Consider the following 24,229-nt stretch of genomic DNA (forward strand, 5'->3'; position numbering starts at 1 on the left):
ACATGTAATAGTACAAAGGTGCTTGTGCCAAAGATGTGTTCTGTCTCCTCTGCTATTCAACACCTGCACAGACAAAGCTTTCAAGAGTATTTGCAAAGGTTTTGGAGATCCAGAATATGAGTCTAAGATCATATAGAAAATAAGCTGTGCAGACAATATGGTTTTGCTTGCAGAATCAGTTGAAGAAGACTTTAACAGTGTATTTAATGAAATAAGCGAAATGGACAAAGAAGTCTCCATCCAAAAGACAAAAAGCATGGTTGTAACAAGTAAAGGACATAAAGAACTAAAACTAATGCTATAAAATGAAAGAATAACGCAAGTAACCAATTTCCAATATCTCAGAACATGGAACAATGAAAACGTGAAAAACGATGTTGATGTCAAGGCCAAGCAAAGTTTCTGGTGAAACAAAGAGGTGATGAAAACCAAACTCCCCTTAAGCATGAAGAAAAGACTGCTGCAAGCTGAAGTCGGATCTGTTCTCAGGCATGGCATGGTGACATTTTCCCTTACAAACTCTCTTCAAAAACTTCACAAAATTCGAACTATGGTGCTACCTGGTCATGAATGAGGAGGTGAAGTGAAACCACATTTGCTGGAAGGAATATTGAAGAGAATGTGGCAGTTCTTAGCCACATTGCAACAAACTTGGCTGGAGAGGAGTCGTGTAAGATTGTGGAAGAGAACAGGATAAAGAACATAGTGGAAGGATGACATCTCGGAAATGTCAGGTAGCTGTAATGTCAGGCAGAATATTTAACCTGGCAAAAGACAAAACCAAGTGGAAGCAATAATGGTAGTAAGATTCCGGGTTTGAAGTTCACCTATGGAAAAAACGGTCATGGTAGGGGACAGATGGATGGAAATACATACAGGTAACTGATGATGAGCGAAATAGGGAAGTTCCATTTTGTGGACAGTTTCATGAAAGCTGCCTCTAAAATTCGTTTCAGATGTAATTTCGTAACTGCACTGTAAGGAGTTTTTTTAGGGGGGAAGTGAAAGAAGCAGCAGATTTTGTTTTCCTTGGCTCCAAGCTTTCTGTAGATAGAGACACCAGCCATGAAATTAAACAATGTATTTTTCTGGGAAGGACAGCTATGACAAATTTAGACAAGATACTAAAGAGGCAGGACATCACATTCCATATTGTTAAAGCTATGGGGTTTCCAGTAATGATGTATGTCTGTGAGTGTGGGGCCATCACTAAAACTGAACACAAAATAATCAATGACTTTGAACATTTGCACTGGAGGAAAACTGTGGAGAGTTTCTTGGAGAGCAAGACGATACAACAAAACAGTGCTTGACAAAAACAACCAGAGTTCTCTTTGGAAGGCTTGATTGTCAAAGAAAAGCTCAAATACTTTGGCCACGTAACGAGAAGATAGGAATCCTTGAAGAAAAATCTCATTTGGAGAAAATTGAAGGCAAAAGGAAAAGCAGACAGTGTGTTACTGAGACTTTGATTATGACCTTGAAGGAACTCAAAGAAGCAGTTTCAAATAGAATGGCCAGGTAAGCTAAAGTCCATCAGGTCACAAAGAGCCACAGTTAAACAAATTGTTGGAGTTGATGGTGATGAACATGGCTTTGTGAGAAATATTCTGCTACCTCCATCCTCTGTTGCTGTCTAATGTCTCACCCTCTGTGTCTCGTTGCATTTGGCCCCACGCACTTTTCAACTGCCTCTTGCACAGCCTGCCTGAACATTCAATGTGAACTTTGCCCTGACGTGAGTGTTTGTGTGTGAGTGGCTTCGCCCTGCAATGCACTGGCGCCCTCCCTATTGGGTTTGTTCCTGCCTTGCGCCTTATACTAACTGGGATGGGCTCCAGCAGAACCCCTTGTTCAGGACAAAGCGGGTGAGGCAATGATCGACTCTCGGCGGCTGGTTCTAAAGAGCTCGGTCTGTTTCTGTTTTGTTTCTCAGACCGAACGCACTCCTCTCAACTGCATGATTTTTTTGGACCGTGTCTTGGGATGAACTGCCGGAAGACTTATTGTGTCGTCAGGTAACTTACATGTTTAATATGCGGTAGGAAAATAGGGATATAACTCAAGAAAACCCACAAGGGGGCAGCGAAAACATTCACATAGTATGCCAGCTGGGGTCATTGTCTATCTCGGAACAGAAGACGTACGGCCGCTGATTTTCAAAGCCTGTAATTTAAATTGGACGTGTAACAGATATGTAAAATACTAATATTGGCTTTTCAGAACTTCACCAAATCCTGAAAATAGTCGCTTCGTTTCATGTTTTTACTGTTCTGTTTATGTTACATCGTCAGCGTGTGTGACTGAGTTAGCTGAACTGCCCTGGAGTGTCCACAGGTGCAGGTAAACGTGAATCCTTAGCGGTGGAAAGTGCCCTGTTCACGGGCGGACTGGCCATTTGGGCACTTGGGCAATGCCTAGTGGGCCGCGGACTATGGACTCGTCATGGGCCGGCCGTTTCATGAAATACATTTTATGTACTGGTTACTGTTTGACATTAAACTAAATTTTCTAAATTACTAAACGTTATATGTCCAGTACTGTGATTTATATAGTCCTATATAATATACCGCATTACGTCATCAAGTTGTTTTAGTTGTCAGTACACAACATTGCCGCGAAGTATTTGGTCAAAACTGCCTTTTGCTGATTTCTGATTCGATACCGCCACATTTCCGGTTAGCATACATTATTGCAATTTATTTTATCTCTAGTATTTAAATTATTTGGTACTAATAATTAGTTTAGATTATGTATTATGCATTTTACTGTTCTCTGGTCATCGGCGTGACCGATAAGTGGTTTTCAGCTGCGATTATTAGTATGATGAAATAAAGTTATAAAGCACAGGATAGGAATTTTTCATATTAGGACAGAACGTTTATAATTTATCGTTAAGTTAATGAAATATTTCTGTCATGCGAGATTTTCATTATAACCTCGGTTATCATTTATTCCATTGTATAGGGTGGTCCAGATCTAATTATGCAATTTTCATTACGCAATAACTTAAGTTTATTACATTGAAAATCACCCGAAAAATCTACGACCATCGAGAAGTATGCGAACTTTACGACATGAAGAATCGTCCCCGCATAAATCAAAGTCATCTAGATGATCTGGATCTGCATAATTAGATTTGGACCACCCTGTAAATGAGCAGCTACTAGCCTACTAGGGCACCCTCACTTGGACCTGACATTGACATGTACAGTACTCTAATAACGTGCCAGTCGTGTTACTAAATTTTTATTTTTCATTTAATTTTATTTCTAAGCATGTCGTCAAATTTTAAGTTGTGTCTAAACAACAGTGTACAGATTAAGTTTGGCAACAGTTTAGATAGAGGTCATATCATAGGCTCATAGCAAATAGCGAGCCTCGTACTCGTCACACATTTATAATGAAAATTACAATGAATAACAATGGGCCGAGTGGATCAACCTCGTCACCTCACTCGCTGAAGGACGCTCGGGCCGGTTTTGAGACCCAGTCCGCTCCTGGCACTGTCATTTTATGTGTTTATTAAAAGAAAACGTGTTACAAATTACAAGATAAGTGCTCGTATTTCTTTACCTGTTTAGAATGCATATACTGTAATTAAATTCTCGTAAGGCTGTGACTGCGGCCTAAAGGCACTGTTAAATTGAATGATTGTGTCCAGGATCTGGTAAATGGAAAAAGCGATAGAAATCAGGACAAAACCACTGATGAAGTGTGTCATTATTTTGTAATTATTTTGTTCGTATGCCATTAAACATTGCGATGCTTTAACTGGAAAAGTGTTTACGGTATAACACCATTTTAAAATAAGACGCCAGGAACCAAGTATTGGGCAGTCAGTAAAACAAGAGCTATTCATCCAAGGAATGACAGGAACACAAGATGAGATATGTGTTTTCACTTTGATTAAAGTATGATATAAGTTAAACAACAGACTTTTCAACATTTATTTTTACTTATCGCGATCGTTATAGCTTTTTTTATTTTATTATTGTTAGACTTGTCGATTAAAAAAAATAAACTCGCGGTATTCTTATCGTTATACAATAGTTTTGTTATTTTTATTAAATACTACTACTAAATTACTAAAACTTGCAGTGTTCTCTTTATGGAAACACAAATATCAACTTTTGTCAGTCAAGTGAACGAAACGAAAATGTCCTCATTGTAAAGCCATTGACTGCCAACTTATGACGAGACCTGCGGATTTCGTTATTCGAGATACTGGAGTCTTGCACGTCGCCTTGTGTGCTGAACTGCTCACCGAGGACGATTCAGCACCGATTTGTTGAGCTCAGATCACGGGTCCAGCGACGTCATTTCTTTTTGCCGGGTCTGCTGCTAATACGCTTACCTTTAAGGACACGAATAACAAGTGTTTGCTGAGCCCTCCATGTAGACTAAACTGCAGTAGTCTGTGCACTTTAATTCGAAAACGACGCCACTCGTGTAGTCAAACATTTGATTGCGGACTCATTCACTTGAGCGACGTTACACGTGAAAGCCGTTTTTAGGTAAGAGCTGTGCTGCGCTAATAAAGCACCATGTCTGGGAAGTAATCAATTGTTGTTGTTTAGTATAAAATCACACAGATGCTTGATGGTGTATTACCTGGTATTTCAGTGTTTTCATTTAGATTTAATTTGTTATAAAATGCTTTTGTTCAGTGGACTCAGTGGTGTTGGGTGTGACAGAGAGAGCGGACTCTGAAACTGACATACAGTCGAAAATGGGAGTTCATCTTGTAATTGTTTTCGCTGGCAAAAAAGACCCCAATACGGTAGCAAATTGGCTAATTTTCTTTAAAGTTCTTTTTAAACAGTTTTTTCACAACGCTTCTTGTAAAGGTAAGTGTAACCGTCTAATTGAATGAACAGTAAAATAATATTAGCAAGATGCAACAAAAACGTTTCGTAAAATATACTGATCAAATAATGTGTTCATGTTCAAATGACCGCTGAATGGCACTGACCTCTAGTGAAGGCTATGTAAGCAATTATGATGAATTAAAGAGGGTACAATTTTTGAGGGATGCACTTCTGAACAGTTTTATTTGCTTTATATACTAACGGCGTCTTTGAAAACGTGAATATGTTGTCATTATTTTCATATTTGGTTCTTTTTTTTTTATTTTCAGTCTTTTCTTCCATTGCATAGACAGCAGGCAGGAATTAGCGCTAAAATAATTGCTTTTGCTATAAAACCTAAAACATGACAACACCTGGAAAGGAAAAATGTAATATTGTTTTTCTTTTGTTTCTGTTACTGCAAAATCTTAATAAACTTATACATACAGCAATTGTTCACTGTACTTTAGAATTCTAGCGTGTCATCTTGCTAAAAGACAAATGATAATACGGCAGGAGGTGATCAGTTCTGGTGGCCTCGTGATAAATTGATCCAAAATAAGACACTTTATGAACTAAAAAAATCTTTGATTTGCTTTGCTATGATATGAACTCTTGTTGTTAAAGTCAATTTATCTTGATGGATATCATTTTATTTGGTGTCTTTTGTTACAATGTTTTATATTATTAAAATAAGATGCATGTTCAGTACAGGGGGAATAGTATCTAATAATCTTGACATAATCAGCAATCACGGACAAACACTTCGTGTCAAACCTGTAACTATTACGGTGGTCCCTAAAGATACACACACATCTTTAGTAAAGTTAAAAACACGGAAATGAAAGTGGGCACTAATGTGTGTCTAGGATTAAAATGAGAAATCCTGTCTTGTAAAATCCTCTTTCTCCCGTTTTGAGCCACAGCCCACCAAAAGGTCTGCCTTTTTAAACTGAAGATCTGCCGCCCCCTCATTCCTTGGCCATGGGTCCTGTTTTTAATTCAGTCGTGTCTGCGATTTTTATCAGTATGATCAGAAATGTTTACTTGGAAACCAGAGTTTTTCAGAGGGCTTCCAAAAAAGAAAATTATAAACTATTACAGAATTAACATAAATAATATTAAGTTTATACATGTCTCCTTCAGTGATGGGATGTGACTGAATCTCATCTCACAAGTCTTTTTGAATTTGTTCCTGTTTATTTTGCCCAATGTATTGATGCCAGATTTTTCTCATTTCTTCGTGTAAAATTCTCAAGCTGTGCCAAGTTAGACGGAAAGCAGTGAAGGAGAGCGATTTTGGGATGTTATGTTTTATGGTGTTAAGGGCAGGACTCTGTCTGGGGCAGTCAAGGACATCAAATACTCCATTGTTGCTGCGACTTTGTGCATTGGATTCTTGTCCTGCTGAAGACAAACTTCCTCGATACCTGAAGCTTTCTGGTAATGGAGAGCAGGTTTTCCTCCCGTTTTTATATCTGTGTGGTATTTATCATTATAATTATGGTATTATAATTTATCATATTATCATATCATTATCATATTTTTCTTATCAAGCCTGACCTGATTTCCAGTTGTTGCTGCTGTGAAAAGCATCTACACAACATGATGCTGCTGCGGGGACAATTTATGGTTGGTGTGGTGTTAGTTTTTTGATGTACAATGTTAACTTCTATTAACATAAAACACACTCAGGGTGTGTTTCCTTAAAGTGATCAACCTTCGTGAACAACGAATGTCACATAAGAACGAGTGAGTTTTACGAATGTTCCTGATGCCACTCGTTCCTAGACATTTAAAATATGCAATATTCCCTGAGGTTGTCGTCCATATAATAATTCGAAAGGCGAGAACCCCGTAGAGCAGGGGTGTTGAACTCCAGGCCTGGGGCCTCATGTATAAATGGTGCGTACGCACAGAAATGTTGCGTAAGAACGTTTCCATGTTCAAATCGCGATGTATAAAACCTACACTTGGCGTAAAGCCACGCACTTTTCCACGGTACCTTACCCTGTCGTACGCAAGTTCTCCGTTAGGTTTTGCAGACTGGCGGCACCCAGCGTCAAAGCAGTGCTACTGTTCCTGTGTGGTTACCCTTTCTTAGATCCACATCCACGATGGCGGCTCAAGTGCTCCTTGTAGAACTGCTTGTACTTGCAAGTTACCGTGAGGTAATTGTACTTATGATAGAGTTATAATATTGCACAACCTGAGCCACTTTATAAAGCGCGTATTTACATATGATGATGATATAATTTTTAAGATGAAATGAAGCAAAGTATGTTGATTATATTATACAGATAAAACTTTACGGTGCCGCAGCGCTAGTGAGCTTGAGCTTCGTTCACGGTTTGTTCCTGCCTCGCGCTGTATTCATGCTGTGGCTGGCGCGACACTGGAAGGATAGCTGGATAGAATAATTAAACATTACGAAGATATTTCGATGTTCCTTACAAGTTTTGAAGAATCGGCATTCTAAGCTTACAGATGGCTTCACGTCTATTACAGAGCTGATCGTGTGGCGAATGGGTATTTGGAGAAAGAAAAGTAAGGACAGGAATTGGGGGTTAGTACGTTTGAAAGAGACAGTACTTCTATAACAAAGCATTTCATTGAAGACCGCGCATGGCGCAGCAAGCATCTTGCTGTAAGACATGAACAATCACTGCGTCACCGTGTTCCCATGTTTAATAACATGCTTTAACTCGTATCATCATGAAAATGATATCACGTATACTTCTCAGTATTTTAATTACTCAGAGAGCTGTAATATTACGAACGTAATGGATTCTGTGTCCTGTTGGAGGAAGAGCACGTAGTGATTCAGGCACATAGAGCACATAGAAGATCAAATACACAACAAAGTATTTAACATGCTACTTTAGTTACGATGGGATTTGAGAAACTAGTAAATTAAACGATTTAAAGATGAAGTTTATGATGTTCTACTTTAATGACAAAATAAACTACGTGATTAAAGTGGAAATTTCGAGATTAAAGTTGACATTTTGTACTTTTTTCACACTGTGTGTCTTTTTTTCTCTGTACCCTAATAAGCTTTCATATGACACTCGGACGGTGGGCTACGACTTGCCTTTTTACGCCAACTTTGATATGCGACTTTTTTATTTCGGGCACTGTGCGACTTTGTGAACTTGAGCTTTCGAGTTTCTCTGACACGCTATGTCACTCGAACAACTTCCTTTTGTTGCTTATATAACTGTTTAAACCAACAAATAGTACGTTTTTCTTTGCCTCCATTTGGTATTCGCTGAAATTCTTCTAACTCCAGGGCTGGAGTTCGACACCTGTGCCATAGAGGCTTCTGGAACTTTCCTATAGACAAACAGCACAAGGGGGGGGGGGAAGCTGATCCCAGTTGCTCCCATCCCTGCTGACCACCATGTGAAGCATTTGTTAAGAGTCTGAGTAAACCTCTCAACTAGACCGTCAGTTTGAGGATGATACACCATGGTCCTTCAGTGCTTTATTTTAAGTAACTTGGCCGTCCCCGAGGTAAAAGGCGTCACTTGACTCGTAAGAGTCTCATTAGGGATGCCGCTTCGCGCAAAGACCCTACAAGTTCCCGTGCGATAACCTTTGATGTGGCTGAGCGCAAAGGAACAGCCTCCGGATTTCGGGTTGCGTAATTCACTAGAACTAATAAATATTTATGTTCTCGGGCTGAGGACTCTAGGGGTCCTATTATATCAAACCCAATTCTTTCCAAAGGGGCATCAATCAAGTGAAGGGGAACAAGAGGAGCTTGGTCCTTCCTAGGAATCTGCCGTAATTGACACTCTGGGCAAGAGACACAAAAATGCAGAATCTCCTCATTAATTCCTGGCCAACTGAATCGGAGCTTAATACGCTCCAATAGTTTTTTCGGTGCCCAAATGGCCCCCTAGGAGGTGGGCGTGTGCCAATTCACAGACCTGCCGCCGGTAGGTTCGTGATATTAACAACAGCTTCTGTACCTCCCCCTGATGCTCTGCTACCCGATACAACAGATCATTCTCAATTACAAAGTGAAATCCTTGTGGCCTGGGCTGATGAGGACATTGGCCTTTACCTAGTACAACTGCATTTTTAGCAAATTTCAGGGAGTCATCATTCCACTGCTCCCTTTTGAAAGAAGCCAGAGTTTCCTTAAATTGAAATTGAATCTCGGAGAGAGGGTCCGGTCTGACCTCAAGTGGTGGGGATTCCTCCCGGCTCGTCGAGGGACTGGGAGATGACGTTTCTGCCTGCAACGGTTCAGGAACCTCCCCATCCACCATCCATGTTAGAACGGTTCAGCTCATCTAATTGTAAAAAGAGCAAAGCTACATATTTTTTCCTTAATCTTGTCTTATAACAACAGAGTTCCAATAAGTAAGAATCATTCAGTTAAATCTTTTGGTCAAAAGAGTAACATTTTCAAAACTGAATAAACCATTTTTCAAGTTATTACAAGTATGCAAGTAAAAACCAGCTTTAGCAGCAACATTTTCAATAATTAAAAAATAAACTTTTTTTTTTTTACAAATATCCTATCTGACATTTAAAAAATAAATATACTTAAGAGACCACACATTAAGTACGAATATAAATATTCTAGCATAAACCACATTGTCCAAAAATTTTAATAATCACCAATATAAATAACGTAAACAATGGTGGGCACATGTGTAAAGCCACTGCTTACTTAAGAAGAAGCTCTAGCAATGCAAAAGTCAAGGCATTTTCTAAATATTTTGGGCTGTCGGCCGTCTCACATTCCTGTTTGCAGTCTTTTATCATGTCCTTGAAATGTAACTTAAGCTCATGCTGTAAAAACAATATTGGAACGTAAAAGTAGCAAAAAAGTGCAAATGTAAAAATAAATTCCAAACAATAGAATTGAGAACTAGCTGGATTAAAAGATCTTAAAAATCCCTCTAGTAAATGGTACTGTATATCTAATTCTATTTTTAGCAAAGTTGGTGGGTTACAGTTCTTGCTCTTATGCCCTTATAAAATTAGTAAACTACATATAAAGTTGAGTGCTTTTCATAAGCAAGTTTTTTTGAGTTGGGTTCTGATTTACAAACATTAAGTTTTCTCCAGATAGTTTTTTTTTTTTCTGTGGAACAATGAACACATTACCCACAAAGGAAAATCATTATTCCCAGATAAATGGTTTAATAACAATATATTATTAGTTCACCAGTTATTTTATAATATCATATGATTGCCTATTTTGATTTTTGTTTAACATTTGGTAATATTTCTTCAATACGAGAAAATAATATGGTTTGACACTATCCCAGATGATTTTATTTCATCAATTAAAAGCAATCATTGCATGATTAACACTTTCTCAATAGACAGATTTTCATTATCTTTAAATGAAGTTAACATATTGGATAAGTGTTGTAATAATAATTTTATAAGGCACTTATTAGTTCGCCGCTGCGAAGCGTGGGTATTTTGCTAGTGAAGTACTGCTTTAAAATTTTTATTAAGAAGAAAAGTGTTACAATCATGCAGCATTTTGTAATTGCTGCACCAGGGGCATGTTAACTCCAGAAACATTAGCGCACCACATTTGTGCTTCCTTTTCATTGTCCCAGACGAAATAAAATTTGCAAAAATTTGTGTTCCTCAGTCGGCATAGGTAAAAGACTGCCAATCAAGTGATACACTTGTCCCTGGACTTTAAATGAAGGCAGAAAATTTCCCTCAACGATTTGGTTAGCACCAAATGACGTCATTTGAAATGCGCTGTTGTACTTTCGAATGTTGTTCAAGAAATGCTCACTTTGAGGATGTTCGCCATTTAACAGGCCCTAAAGAAGGTCAGGAAGCTTATGTAAAGGAGTGGGAGAGACTTTACCATCGTTACAGCACAAACCAGGAGACTCGCATTTCCACCTATGAGCATGACAATACTCACAGTCAGCATCCATGGATCCAATGTGTACTGTTTTGTCAGATTCATAATGTATGTTTGGGTCGTACGCAAATCCATAATCGGCTTTTTTGAGCCAAACCTGTTGTTTTCGTATGAGCCGCTTTTCATTATTGGGATCGTACCTAGAAACAGAAGCTCTATTAACTTGTGGATTTGCCTGCGAATATTTAGCGGCGGCATGTCTATGAACTTGTGGATTTTTCTGCGAGTATTTGGTGGCAGCGTCACAAAGTTGTTTCTGTCTAGCTGCATCAGAAAATGTACCACGACGTCTGACACACCTCCTTTTACTGTTTTCTCACAGCTTGGATTGCTGCTGTCATAATCCAGTTTGAGTTTCATGGTTTGTTTCAATTACGTTAGTATTTGCAGGACTTGTTGTGTTGAAGTGACATTCGGCATCTGTCAAGCGTTGTAAGCATACAACCGGTTTCATCGATAACTTCGCATCCAGCTTTTGAGAGTTTAAACATCAAAGTGTCCACTACTCAAATCGTCACCAGTGAATCTGTTCAAGAGGCATTGGCGGTTGTCCAAAGGTGTAAAATATTTGACCATTTCGGTACACTTGAAAGCGACAACTGAATAATTCAACGGCAGCCATCAACTCACATGCAGAACCATAGGTGAAGGGCTTAAGCATTTCACTCTTATAGTGCTCCTGTGTAGTATAATTATCTCCTGTACCGTCATCAGTCCACACCTTGAACCTGTCCCAGTCATTCAATACATAAGACACAATGTTCCTCCAGATCTCAAGAGTCAGCTTGATATGGCCGTGCAATATGTAACACAGAGAATGGAAAAGGCAGTCGCCATCTCTGGGCATGGAAACCACTTAGTAAGTGACAGTTCTTTGATCGATGGTGATCACCTCAATAGACATGTTAATGGGGGTACGGTTGGAACGATAAAGGAAATGGGTACCTGAACAATGTAAACTAAGTCTAAAATACCTACACAATAATAAACGTAATAAACGAACAATAAAATAGCAGAGAAGCCGTGGATTAAATAAAAAGGCTGCAGTTATCAGCAGGGAGACGTGAATACCGTCTTATAAAATTATTATTACAACACTTGTCCAATATGTTAACTTCATTTAAAGATAATGAAAATCTGTCTATTGAGAAAGTGGATTAAATAAAAAGGCTGCAGTTATCAGCAGGAAGACGTGAATACCGTGGCGAAGGAAGGAAGGGAATGAAGAGACTGGAGCGACGGACAGCCTTATATAGGCAGGCAGCCAACTACAGGGGAGGCATGGGGATTGAGGACCCAACACCGCCTAACAGGGCGACCGAGCCGCAGGATATGGACGTATATATGTACGTAAGTAGGATTCAGTTAGCATTGGGAACCTGTGTACCAAATTTCTTGAAGATGGGCCCATAAGTAACAAAGACTTTTGGAAAGTTCAATATGGCGGCCAACAGTGGCGTCATACGACTGAAATAAGTACGCACATCGGTTTCGGTTAGCGCAGGGAAGCAGCCTACCAAATTTCGTGAAGATGGGGCCATAAATAAGAAAGTTTAACATGGCGGACGTTGTCGATCGTTATGACTGTTACCCGTAGAATTTCAAAATGAAACCTGCTTAACTTTTGTAAGTAAGCTGTAAGGAATGAGCCTGCAAATTTCAGCCTTCTTCCTACATGGGAAGTTGGAGAATTAGTGATGAGTGAGTCAGTGAGGGTTTTGCCTTTTATTAGTATAGATAAAACCAACTCTCCAGTAATTTATCAATGGTCAGCTGAACAAAGAAAAAATAGTCACTCTATATGGACTTTTATTGGAGAATTATTGTTTAAAATATTGTATAGATATTACTCTGTTAATAAAACACTCTGTAAGTTCTTTGCGGTACGTGATGCTTGTGTGTTCTGTAAAGGGGCTACAGAGTCTATTGAACATTTATTTTTTTCGTTGTGTATTTATCACTTCTTTTTGCTTAGACCTTTTTCTAGACTTGGGGGGAAAAAAAGAATTGGTAGAGATATACTCCTTGAAAGTTCCTACATACTTCTATGTTCTAATAATTCCTCCCTTAACTCAGATATACACTATATTATTAACTTAATTATTATACTCGCTAAATGTTACATACACAAGATGAGACTCTCCAGAAGGATAGCATCATTTATAGCTTTTGTACGCACTCTCTTATTGAATTATTCCACGACTTTAATAAGTTTGTAGTTGCAACAAAACAAAAAGTTAAATAAGGCCATTGCTTTGTTATTACTGTTCAGCTTCATTTAATGTTAATATTTTATTGTAATGGCTACTTTAAAAACATTAGAATTTCCATGTTACACTTTTTTGAATCTGCAAAGTATTTAATAAAATTCAGTGTTGGGAACCTAAAAGTGCAATCAAATAATATAAATTAAATCTTACAATATCACTGAAATACAATAATCAACACATCGATATTCAGTAACCAAAGGTTTTGAAACCAGTTTATCAAAAATAAAATATGCGTAGGGAACTGCTGGCTGGCTGGCTGGCTGCCTGCCTGTCTGCAAGTAACACTTCTCCTCTGTGGGAGAGGCTACCAAGAATACAGGGGGCAGGCAGAGCATGCGAGGCTGCAGCCAATTAGAGGGCAGCAGTGCTTCGGCTCCCCATTGGCTCATTAGGGAGGGGGCGAGGCAGGAATAAGGCTGCTCACACAATCTACAGTTGTGGCCAAAGGTTTTGAGAATGACACAAATATTAGTTTTCACAAATGTCAGATGTTTCTATGGTATACTTTAGTATAATTACAAGTATTTCACAAGTTTCAAAGGATTTTATTGACAATTAAGTTTATGCAAAGAGTCAATATTTTCAGTGTTGGTCCTTCTTTTTCAAGACCTCTGCAATTTGCCCTGGCATTCTGTCAATCAACTTCTGGGCCAAATCTTGACTGATGGCAGCCCATTCTTGTATAATCAATGCTTAGAGTTAGTCCGAAATTGTGGGTTTTTGTTTGTCCACCCGCCTCTTGAAGATTGACCACAAGTTCTCAATGGGATTAAGGTCTGAGGAGTTTCCTGGCCATGGACCCCATATTTTGATGTTTTGTACCCGAGTCATTTAGTTATCACTTTTGCTTTTTGGAACAGTGCTCTATCATGCTAGAAAAGGCATTGTTCATCACCAAACTGTTCTTGGATGGATAGGAGAAGTTGCTCTTGGAGGATGTTTTGGTTTTATTCATGGCTCGAGATTGGGGCACCACCAGTGCAGAGCTTGCTCAGGAATGGCAGCAGGCAGGTGTGAGTGCATCTGCACGCACAGTGAGGCAAAGTCTTTTGGAGGATGGCCTGGTGTCAAGAAGGGCAGCTAAGAAGCCACTTCTCTCCAAGAAAGACATCAAGGACAGACTGATATTCTGCAAAAGATACAGGAATTGGACTGTTGAGGACTGGGGTAAAGTCATTTTCTCTAATGAATGCCCTTTCTGATTGTTTGGGACATCTGGAAAAAAGATTGTCTGAAGAAGAAAAGACGAGTGTTACCATCAGTCCTGTGTCATGCCAACAGTAAAGTATCCTGAGACTATTCATGCGTGGGGTTGTTTTTCAGCCAAGAGAGTGGGCTCACTCACAATTTTGCCCAAGAACACAGCCATGAAAAAAGAATGGCACCAAAACATCCACAGTATAATTGGTTGTTCTTTTTGTTTCTACTTGTGTTTGGGTATTAAGTGAATGCCACTGTGGTCAGACAGACCAAGAGTTCCCATGCAACAGGATTTGTAAGAATTATGGCCATTTCAGTAACTTTAGTCCAGTAAGTTGCATCCCTATTGATATTAACATAGTGGTGGTAGTATGGTCATACCGATGCCAGTTCAAATTATAATTGTTTATTTTTAGTTTCCACATGCTAGTTCATTTATTGGTTTACTGTTTTTTTTTATAAAGGTTTCACAAATTGTTCTAGCTGCAGCTGTCTCATCTACATTTGGCTAAACATAAACTAACATAATAAGATTTGGTTAAATAAGGATGAAGTTCTCCAACAGTGTTGTTATTACACTATCGTTTAGTAACATTTAGAAGTCAAGCAAAATGACATGTTTTACAGGCTGACTAAAAAGATTACAATATGCAAGCTTTCAAGGCAGCTCACGCCCCTTCTTCAGGCAAGATGTAATCAATTGTTCAATCAGTTGATCAAATCTTACCTGAAGGAGAGGACAGAGTGTTTTTCTGACATTTGCTCCTTAAAAACTTCCGCCACACATTGTTGCTGAATTCTTTGTGGATTTTTGTTTACTGCAGTTTCCTATGCTTGTTGTCTTTCTTCAAGGATGGTTTCTTACCTGCAACATACCGAAAAACAAATATTAAAGACTTCCTCATTGGGCCAAAGTGTGTTCTTTGGTGTAAGATGACTTTTCTAGGTACTGACCAAGCACTTGACTGGATTTTCTTCTGTTCCTTAAGTAACTGAAACTGACCCTTAATTACATTTCACCAGATGCAGACAGCTTTTTGTTTTTTCTTCTGCATTTTCTGTCTTCAGTATGTCCAGTTGTCAGTTTGGTGTGCTATCTCTTGCTGAATACACAGTTCCTCCGTTGTTGCAAAAATGTGATTTTATGTCTGTCAAAGTGTGTTACTTTAACCACTGCCAAACCACTCCTCACTTCAACTCTGTACTTGTGGTTACCACCCAATACACCCATTTATTTCATAAACTACTGCACCTCTGGCACACCCGTTTTTGCTAATCACTACTTTATTAATATGAATCCGGTGTATTGGTGAAATTTACGAAATATGTGGAGTGGCTGGGTTGCCTCAAAGAGACGCTGTAGAAACAAATCTGCATTGTTCTTGCTCTCTCAAAAGATATCCACAATTTTATTTGAAATGCACAATAAATTCTTGCAACTGTTTATTGTATCGGCTATCTGGTAAAACACTTTCAAACTGCAGACAACATTGGCCAATCAAAAGTACAAATGTCAATTCATTTTTTTAAAGATTTCTGCAAAGGAAGCATTTTCTAAAAGTCAAAGAATTAAAACAAACATGTAAGGTGTTTCTTTATAAACTATTTCAAAATTTAAAACAATATAATCCATACTTAAACAAATGACAACTTTGAACTTTGTGCTAAGGAAATGAAACAAAGAAATGTGAAACAGAATTCATTTTCAATCTGAATTACTCTTGAATCTCTGCTGAATTAACTATTCTATTTCAAAATTTAAAGAATTGGAGATTAGTCTAAAGCCTAATAAACAAATAGATGTTTAAAGTGCCATCTCCGATGAAAAATAACACTGTCTGTACTAAGTTTGTAAATAGTATATGTGTGCGTATCTTATACCGAAACTGCATATCTGATAATACCTCTGGCTACGAGTGATGGATACAATTTGATCTTGCACATTGTCAAATCTCTCAGCTGGACTACAGTCCATTAAAAAGGTCATCATCATCTGAAGAAGCAATGAGGTTATAAGAACTGTTCACATTCACCACTGGCCTGAAGCTCTTGCCAGCTGACTGAAGTGGAGCTACAGTGGCTTTGACTCTGTTCTGATTCTGACGGTTGGGCTGCCAAGAGAAAAAAAAAAAAGTTACCACATACAAATAAAACTTGGAATCAATCATTTCTTTTTTCATGCTTTTGGGATGGCAAGATGGCAAATTGGTAGTGCTACTGCCTCACAGAAAGGAGACTGGTGTTCACGTCTTGGCTGCTTAATGCATGGAGCATGCATATTCTCCTTGTGTCTTCTCCTCTGGGTGTGCCAGTTTTCTCCCACAGTCCTATGACATGCAGATTAGATGGACTGGCCATGCTAAATTGGTTTGTGTGTGTTCAACCTGTCTTGAGCCTGTTGCTTGCTGGGATAGCTTCCAGCTTCTCCACACCCTGCCCTGAATAAGCAGGTTAAGAAAATGTATGGATTCATACTTTTTAATAATAATTCTTTGCATTTATATAGTTCTTGCAGGTTAAGGGCCTTGCTTAAGGGCCCAACAGAGCAGAGTCCCTATTGGCATTTACGGGATTCAAACCGGCAACCTTCCAATTGCCAGTGCAGATCCTTAACCTCAGAGCCACCACTCCGCCTTTTAAACTCACATAATATAACTTATATATATTCTCAAACTCACATAAACCAGTTCAGAGCCACAGGGGTCAACAGCCACTGTCTCCAGCACTGGGTGCAATGCAGGAAACAGTCTGATGTTAAAGGGCCCACTCGCATACAGGGAATACTTTGTAAATGCCAATTCTCCTAACCTGCACATCTTTGTGTCAGTGATACAGACGGTAAACTGGAGTACTCAGAAGGGGTGGAGTTGGGGCGGGTATCCAAAATCCAAGCAGACAATAATTAGTTCATCATTCTAAGCCAGGAGAAGGGATCTGTGAAGCAGCAGCACTAATGACTGTGCTAACATGCCACTTGTTTTCTAACTTCTAAACTACTTAAATATTCTTTATCTTAAAAAAGTTTTTTTTTTTTTTTTAAGTGTTAATTCAGGTAAATTTTATAAATGATGGAACATGTGTCTTCAGCTATAGGATGCCATATACAAACCAACATCATGCAACATATTTAAAATAAAAGCTAAATCTTTCTGGCAGCCATTAATTTGTAATTATATTTAATTTCCACAGACAACATGAAGAATGGTTCTGCTCTCTTATTTTTAGCAAAGTCATAAGTTTTTTTTATTTTTTGTAAATCTTGTGTGCGAGAGGGGTTGTTGCTGCTGTTTGTTGTAATAATTTTTAAGTTTTTCTGAAAATCTAAATTTCCCCATTGGCAAAAAATAAAGTATAAGTTGAGTACTGCTAATCTAAACTTCCAAAGTCTCAAATGCTTCAAAATCCTAAACTTTTTGAATGTTGACATGACATCATAAGTGGGTAATTCCAAACTAGAGGTCTCTTTAATACAGTGTTGCTTGAATTAAAGCATGTACACCAAAGAAAATGATTTGGGGCACTGGTGACCCCCGTGATGCATCAGGCACTGTTAAGCAATTAAACTTATTGTCCCCTGTGAAGTGACACAATAACAATTACATGGTAGGTCAAAAGTGGTGCATGGCACTGTTAAAACTGATGCGCTTTAAAGGAAACAGATTGTTGCCCTGTTCCTCTTCATTATGGGCATTAATAAAATGTCACTGTTTATGGTTAACAAAAGCAGCTTCATTCTTGCAGGGTGCCATTATTTCAATAGGAGTTCAGTAATTTGCTCAGATTACATCAGAAACACTGGACACTGTTGCAAACTTCTTTTTTATGTTGGCAAAAACATGTTATGTTTTATGTAAGTACACCCATACCATACGAAAATTGAATGTAGCTGTTGGTTAGTTAATGACTTCCAGCACATCGGACCTGATGGAGTAAAGGCTAGCAGAGATATTCATGACCTGTCAGTAGTGATGGGCTGCTCAATACTCAGGTTTCGACACTGTGTTGAGCTTTCGAAGCACTGGAGATCGAAGCGCTGCTTTGAGGCTTGCTTCAAATTCGCCCGTCACGTGATTTTGAGGCGCGCTAGCGTAATGACGTCCTTGATATCTGCGCAGTCAGTAGTCGATTTGGTCACTCTCTAGTCTGTTAAAGTGCTTCGGCTCAAAGCGTAAAAGCAATTGTTCCTGCTATAGCGATTAGGTGCGCTAACCCGAGTTCAAATCCTAATTGGGACTCGCATATGTTGAAATAAGGATTTTGTATAAAACAGTTAAGTAGTACTTGTCTGAAAGTTAACAAATATATTTTGGAGACATGGGGCACCTTTTTCCTTGGTGTGGAATCGTGTCTACCTAGAATCTGTAACAAATTAATGAGCATATTTTGTGTAAGGTAGCACGTATTATAACAATCCAGAATCTACTTTACCCCATGTCGATCATATCAGAGAGGCTAAGAAACGCTTCACTAAAGCCGACGTGGTCATTACACCAGTATATGCGCAAGACACTCTCATTAAACATGTTTACTATTCAGTGATTCCCAAATCTGTAGCTGATTTGTATTATTGATTTCCAAAAAGCAATGTGAGTAAAAGCGTGTGCTGCATAACTAATCACATCAGCACCATCTACAGTGTCTTCTGCAATTTTAGGAAAGCTTCGGGATTTCTGCGTTAATGAGACAAAAAAGTTGTAAAGAAACTTTGCGAATTCATCCAGAGGTGAACATAAAGATCACTCAAGTACTGACAAGAAGGAGCAGCTGGATAAACACATCTGGAGCCAAACTTTCAAAAAAGCACCTGACTTTGTCCGCAACATCCTTTCCTTCTGAATGCATCTTGTTAAAGGCTGCGTGTTGGGGGTGGGTTGGTAAATAAGTAATCTTCCAAACTCCAAAGCAGCAGAGTAAATCTTTGATGTAAATAGAATTGCAGATAGAGTAAGCTTTTGTCGTTTCTGTATTCTTAAACCATCTTCCAGTTACACAATCCCCCGCAGTCACTGTCGCATTTAACGTTCCCTGCTCCTTACCTGTTTTGTTACCCAAAGCATCAACACTCAGTTTCATTCAAGGCTTTACCGTCCTTCCTTTCATAGACATAAAATAAGACACACATTTCCTCTACATACGTGTCCAATAATAACAGTAAACTGGCAAGAACGAGAAAAAGCACAAGATGGGAATATTCATGACAAGAGCCTCGGCAGCAGGGTGAGAATGTGCCTTGTCACACATTACGTGAGCTCGTCTGCCACCCTTCAGTTGCACTGGCACACGTTACACTCGGGGGCAAATGCAATGGAGAATACCGACAATGTACACCTTCAGAAGTGGAATAAATCGACTGTATAAGTAGAACATTTCAGATAAACTATGAATTTTGTTAATCATAAACAATGCAACATAACTATTATATGTGTTGTTACTTTTTATTTATTCTCACCAAATGTTACATATCTACATGGGAAATGAACATGGGTAATATGTTTATAATCATTCTCACTAAAATACACTGTCAAAATATATTAATGAGCAAACTGAGACACACTGGCCTTTAGGAAATATCAAAAAGCGTGTGCACTGTCATTTAGGACAGAATGCATTGTCACGAAGAAAAAGAAACCGCACAGTCCATGCAAACTCATATCCTCCTTGGTATTTGACCTTATGATTAATTGTCAATATCAAATCAATAAAGTCATTTTAAGAAGATGACAAGTCTGCTATAGTCAGTTCAATTAACGCTCCTTTTGTAAGTTTGCTTATACAGAATATAAAACAGAATCTCAATGATGCGGGACTCGCGAGTAGTAACGAATAATATGTGACACTGAGAAATTATAATTGCTAATAACGGGAACAAGTAAAAACTACGATTTCCTAAAACGGACACTGTAAATGTAGGCATTTCAATAAATAATTTAGGAGACTTGTGTGTGCATTTCAATACCAATTTAAGAACTACGCAGGATACCTGTTGTACTATAAACAGTACCTCAAGCAGCACTTAACAGTAAATAGTCTAACAGGACAATGACTGACTGAAACGAAGATGCTGCGCCGCTACAATAAAGGTTCACACTGTCATTCTGCATGTTTAGAAGGCGCTGATTGGCTGAAACTGTTTATAGCGAATTGTCTCAAATTGGTAGTGCCGTATAGCGATCAGAAACGGAAAGACACATTTAGGCATGCTGCACAGTAGTTTGTTTTTCTACAATACAAATTCAGTACGACACCAGGGTTTCCAGACACACAAATATGAAGCTTATTACGTTTTACAGTGAAACTCTTTACATACACAATATAATTAGGGACGTGTGCCCCCTGCCCGACTACGGCGGCCCAACCTTCCCTCGACAGCTTGATTCGCTCGCTATCCGTCCAAGCTGAAAATATTGTTAAATGGAGGAATTGAAAACAAACCTTTCACAAGTGGAGGATCAATGACGCAAACCCCTGGTGTTTTCACTGAGAGACAGTTGCAATACCATCGAGCCACCTAATCGGGATAATTAACGAGCTTCGCACAACTGAACTACTACTACTGTTCTTACTGTGGCGGATGTGGAAATATGTTGTTTGACATATACACGTTAAATTGGTTTAATTGACACGACAGTATCATTGTTGTATTCTCCTAATGAAGACAAAAAAACTATATTTATAGATGTATACTATGTGACGTACGGTTTTGAACAAAATTAAGCGTTCCATAAAAAGATTAGAACTCATTATAGAGGATGTTGAACAAACCTCTTATTTAATCCTCAGACATTCAGTCTAGTTTGCTCTTTGTTAAGTGTGTGTTATCACTATACCTACATCAAAAGAGCCACCGCCACCATATTTTCAAAAAAATATAGGACTCTCTGGAGCCGACAGGTGACATCATCTGTCTGACTCAATTTCAGCATATTTTCTGAATTAATGTCCAAATTAATTATTCTTCTTCTGTGGGAATATTAAGTATCTGGTTTATGGTTAGTTAGGTGTACCTAATAAAGCGGTCACTGTGGTATAGCAGGACCACGGCTCAGAAAAGGTGGCCACTTTTAATAAATACATAATTAATTTAGCCGGCTCATTCTCCGTTTGTATGCGTGCTCCTGCAGTTGCGGAAGATAGGTGGAGTAATTGGGGCTAGACACACCTGCACATCTGTAGTCTGTCTGAATTGCTTCATCGGCTTCCTGCATTGCACGATTAAGACTCTGTTCCCACAGTGGCATATAAGAAAGAGCCGGCACGTGACAGGGAAAACAGATCGAGAAAAACAAGAGGATGGAATAGGGAAACAGATTGGTAGAGAATGAAAAGAAGGTTAATGGAAGCAGAGAAAGAAGGCAGGAGACTGAGGGAGGTGGTACATGTGGATGAGCGAAAGAAGGCAGGCTGCCCGGGTGGAAGTCCCTTGAGGGCTTATGAGGCCAGTGCTCAGGGGCTGATAGTCACTCCAGCTGAGTGACCTGTAAGCTGGAGTGACGTAAACAATGCTCGGTTGGAGTGACTCGCGAGAGAGAGGAAGCGCAGCCGCAGGGGAAGGAGAGACTCAGTGAGGCATCCTGTGGGAGAGCCATGGACCGCAGGGACTCGAGCCTGGCAGTGGGAGTCGGTGGTTGAGGGATGGTGCCCTGTCGGAAGCCAGAGATGGCTACAGGGGCCTGAGCCTAGGAGCAGTGCGGAAGGTTGGCTGAACTGCCAATAAAGCGCCTTCCTAGGTTGCAAGGACCCGTTAAGTTTAAGCTAAGGAGATGGCAATATTAAAGAAGTGCATCAGGGATCATGTTCAGGACCGCTTCCTGCCCTGTAATTTTAACCTCACTTTTAATGGATTATTTGTCGAATTGATTTAACCTCCCCATGGGCACTGTTTTAATCAATTGAGTTTATGAAGCACTGCACTCTGGGACACTCTTTGATGTTGAACCATTTTAATAAAAGCACTTCTACACTATTGCACCTGCTCCATACATTGTGGGGAAATTCTCATCTGCCTGGCTTACCCAGTTACGTTATCAATGGTGTCTGGTTCAAGAGGATCCAAAACAGAAATGGGAGTGTGGTGCTGACCTACACCGTCACATTCTGCAGAAATAACCATATGGATGATATGAATCCACTAATGGAGTAAGAGGCTGAAAGGACATAAGTCAGTAAAATAAGAATAACTACAGTGAGGTGGGTAATGCAAAATGCAACTGAATGTAAAGAGCAAATTAAATGTGAAACAAAGAAAGAATATGCCATGAACTTTGAAGAGTAGAGCAGGTAAAAGACAATAAATAGTTCATAAGTATGTACTCCAAGGAAATATAAACTACAATTCAAAAGACAGAAGAATGAAATGAAATCTAAATTTTTAAATCAAAAGAGTACTGCACATTTTTAAATATTTAGTCACAGGATCGAGACAAATGCAAACTCTACTGTGAAGAAAAAAGCACATGGCAGGTAATATGAAGAAGTGCAGCAGTGATAATTCAATGTAATCAACTAATTTATGCATAAATTAATCTTATTATATTTCCTTAATCAACTAATTGTCCCTGCACTGACCCCAGAATTGCACACAAGCATGCTACAATGCTCTGTACGGTTCTTAAGTAGGCTAATCATGACGGGAGCTACACCTCATTTTCTATTGGACGATCCCTCCAGAGTCTCTTCTGTGTGGGAATATCTCACTAGAGAAAAAATGACAAAATAGTTATTTGTTCGCTATGTAAAACACAAATGGTGTTCCACAACAGTACTATTTACACGAAAGAACACCTGATGAGGAAAGGGTCTGGAACTATAGTGCTATGTTACAGCCTTATTCCAAAATGGATTAAATTCATTTTTTTCCTCAGAATTCTACACACAACACCCCATAATGACAACGTGAGAAGTGAGCAGTATGGTTTCATGCCAAGAATGAACACCACAGATGCAATGTTTGCTCTGAGGATGTTGATGGAGAAGTTTAGAGAAGGCCAGAAGGAACTGCATTGCACCCTTGTGGACCTGGAGAAAGCATATGACAGGGTGCCTCGAGAGGAGCTGTGGTATTGTATGAGGAAGTCGGGAGTGGCAGAGAAGTACTTAAGAGTTATACAGGATATGTATGAGGGAAGTGTGACAGTGGTGAGGTCTGCGGTAGGAGTGATGGATGCATTCAAGTTGGAGGTGGGATTACACCAGAGATTGGCTCTGAGCCTTTTTTTTATTTGCAATGGTGATGGATAGGTTGACAGACGAGATCAGACAGGAATCGCTGTGGACTATGATGTTTGCTGATGACATTCTGATCTGTAGCGATAGTAGGGAGCAGGTTGAGGAGACCCTGGAGAGGTGGAGATATATTCTAGAGAGGAGAGGAATGAAGGTCAGTAGGAACAAGACAGAATACATGTGTGTAAATGAGAAGGAGGTCAGTGGAATGGTGAGGATGCAGAGAGTAGAATTGGCGAAGGTGGAGGAGTTTAAATACTTGGGATCAACAGTACAGAGTAATGGGGATTGTGGAAGAGAGGTGAAAAAGAGAGTGCAGGCTGGGTGGAGAAGAGTGTCAGGAATAAATTGTGACAGACGGGTATCAGCAAGAGTCAAAGGGAAGGTCTACAGGACAGTAGTGAGACCAGTTATGTTATATGGGTTGGAGACCGTGGCACTGACCAGAAAGCAGGAGACAGAGTTGGAGGTGGCAGAGTTAAAGATTCTAAGATTTGCATTGGGTGTGATGAGGATGGATAGGATTAGAAATTAGTACATTAGAGCAGTGGTTCTCAGGCCCTGTTTATGCAAGGCCCACATTAACAATTCAAACATTTTTGCGGCCCACATGTTAGCCTTCGCTGGCATATAATTTATTGCTCATGCGTTTAGTAATTGGGGATAAATATTACTAATATACAGTATTATGTAATTTTTTTCTTTACATGTTTAGTTGCTCATTGCTTGCTACACAAATACAATAATAAATAGACAGACAACGATAATCA

The 24,229-nt window shown here is 39.2% G+C and overlaps 1 protein-coding gene across 1 annotated transcript in view; it reads right to left on the reverse strand.

The window, feature by feature from the left end:
• Nucleotides 1-16,067: 16,067 nt before the first annotated feature.
• The window catches only part of m1ap (meiosis 1 associated protein), a 140,148-nt gene continuing 131,986 nt past the window's right edge, over nucleotides 16,068-24,229 (reverse strand). The window contains exon 10 of the mRNA XM_028803049.2: nucleotides 16,068-16,348. Coding sequence (XP_028658882.2) covers nucleotides 16,202-16,348 — 147 coding nt within the window. The 3' untranslated portion in view covers nucleotides 16,068-16,201. The remainder of the gene's footprint in view (nucleotides 16,349-24,229) is intronic.

The sequence above is a fragment of the Erpetoichthys calabaricus genome, chromosome 5 (assembly GCF_900747795.2).
Source record: "Erpetoichthys calabaricus chromosome 5, fErpCal1.3, whole genome shotgun sequence".
Taxonomy (NCBI): Eukaryota; Metazoa; Chordata; class Cladistia; order Polypteriformes; family Polypteridae; genus Erpetoichthys; species Erpetoichthys calabaricus.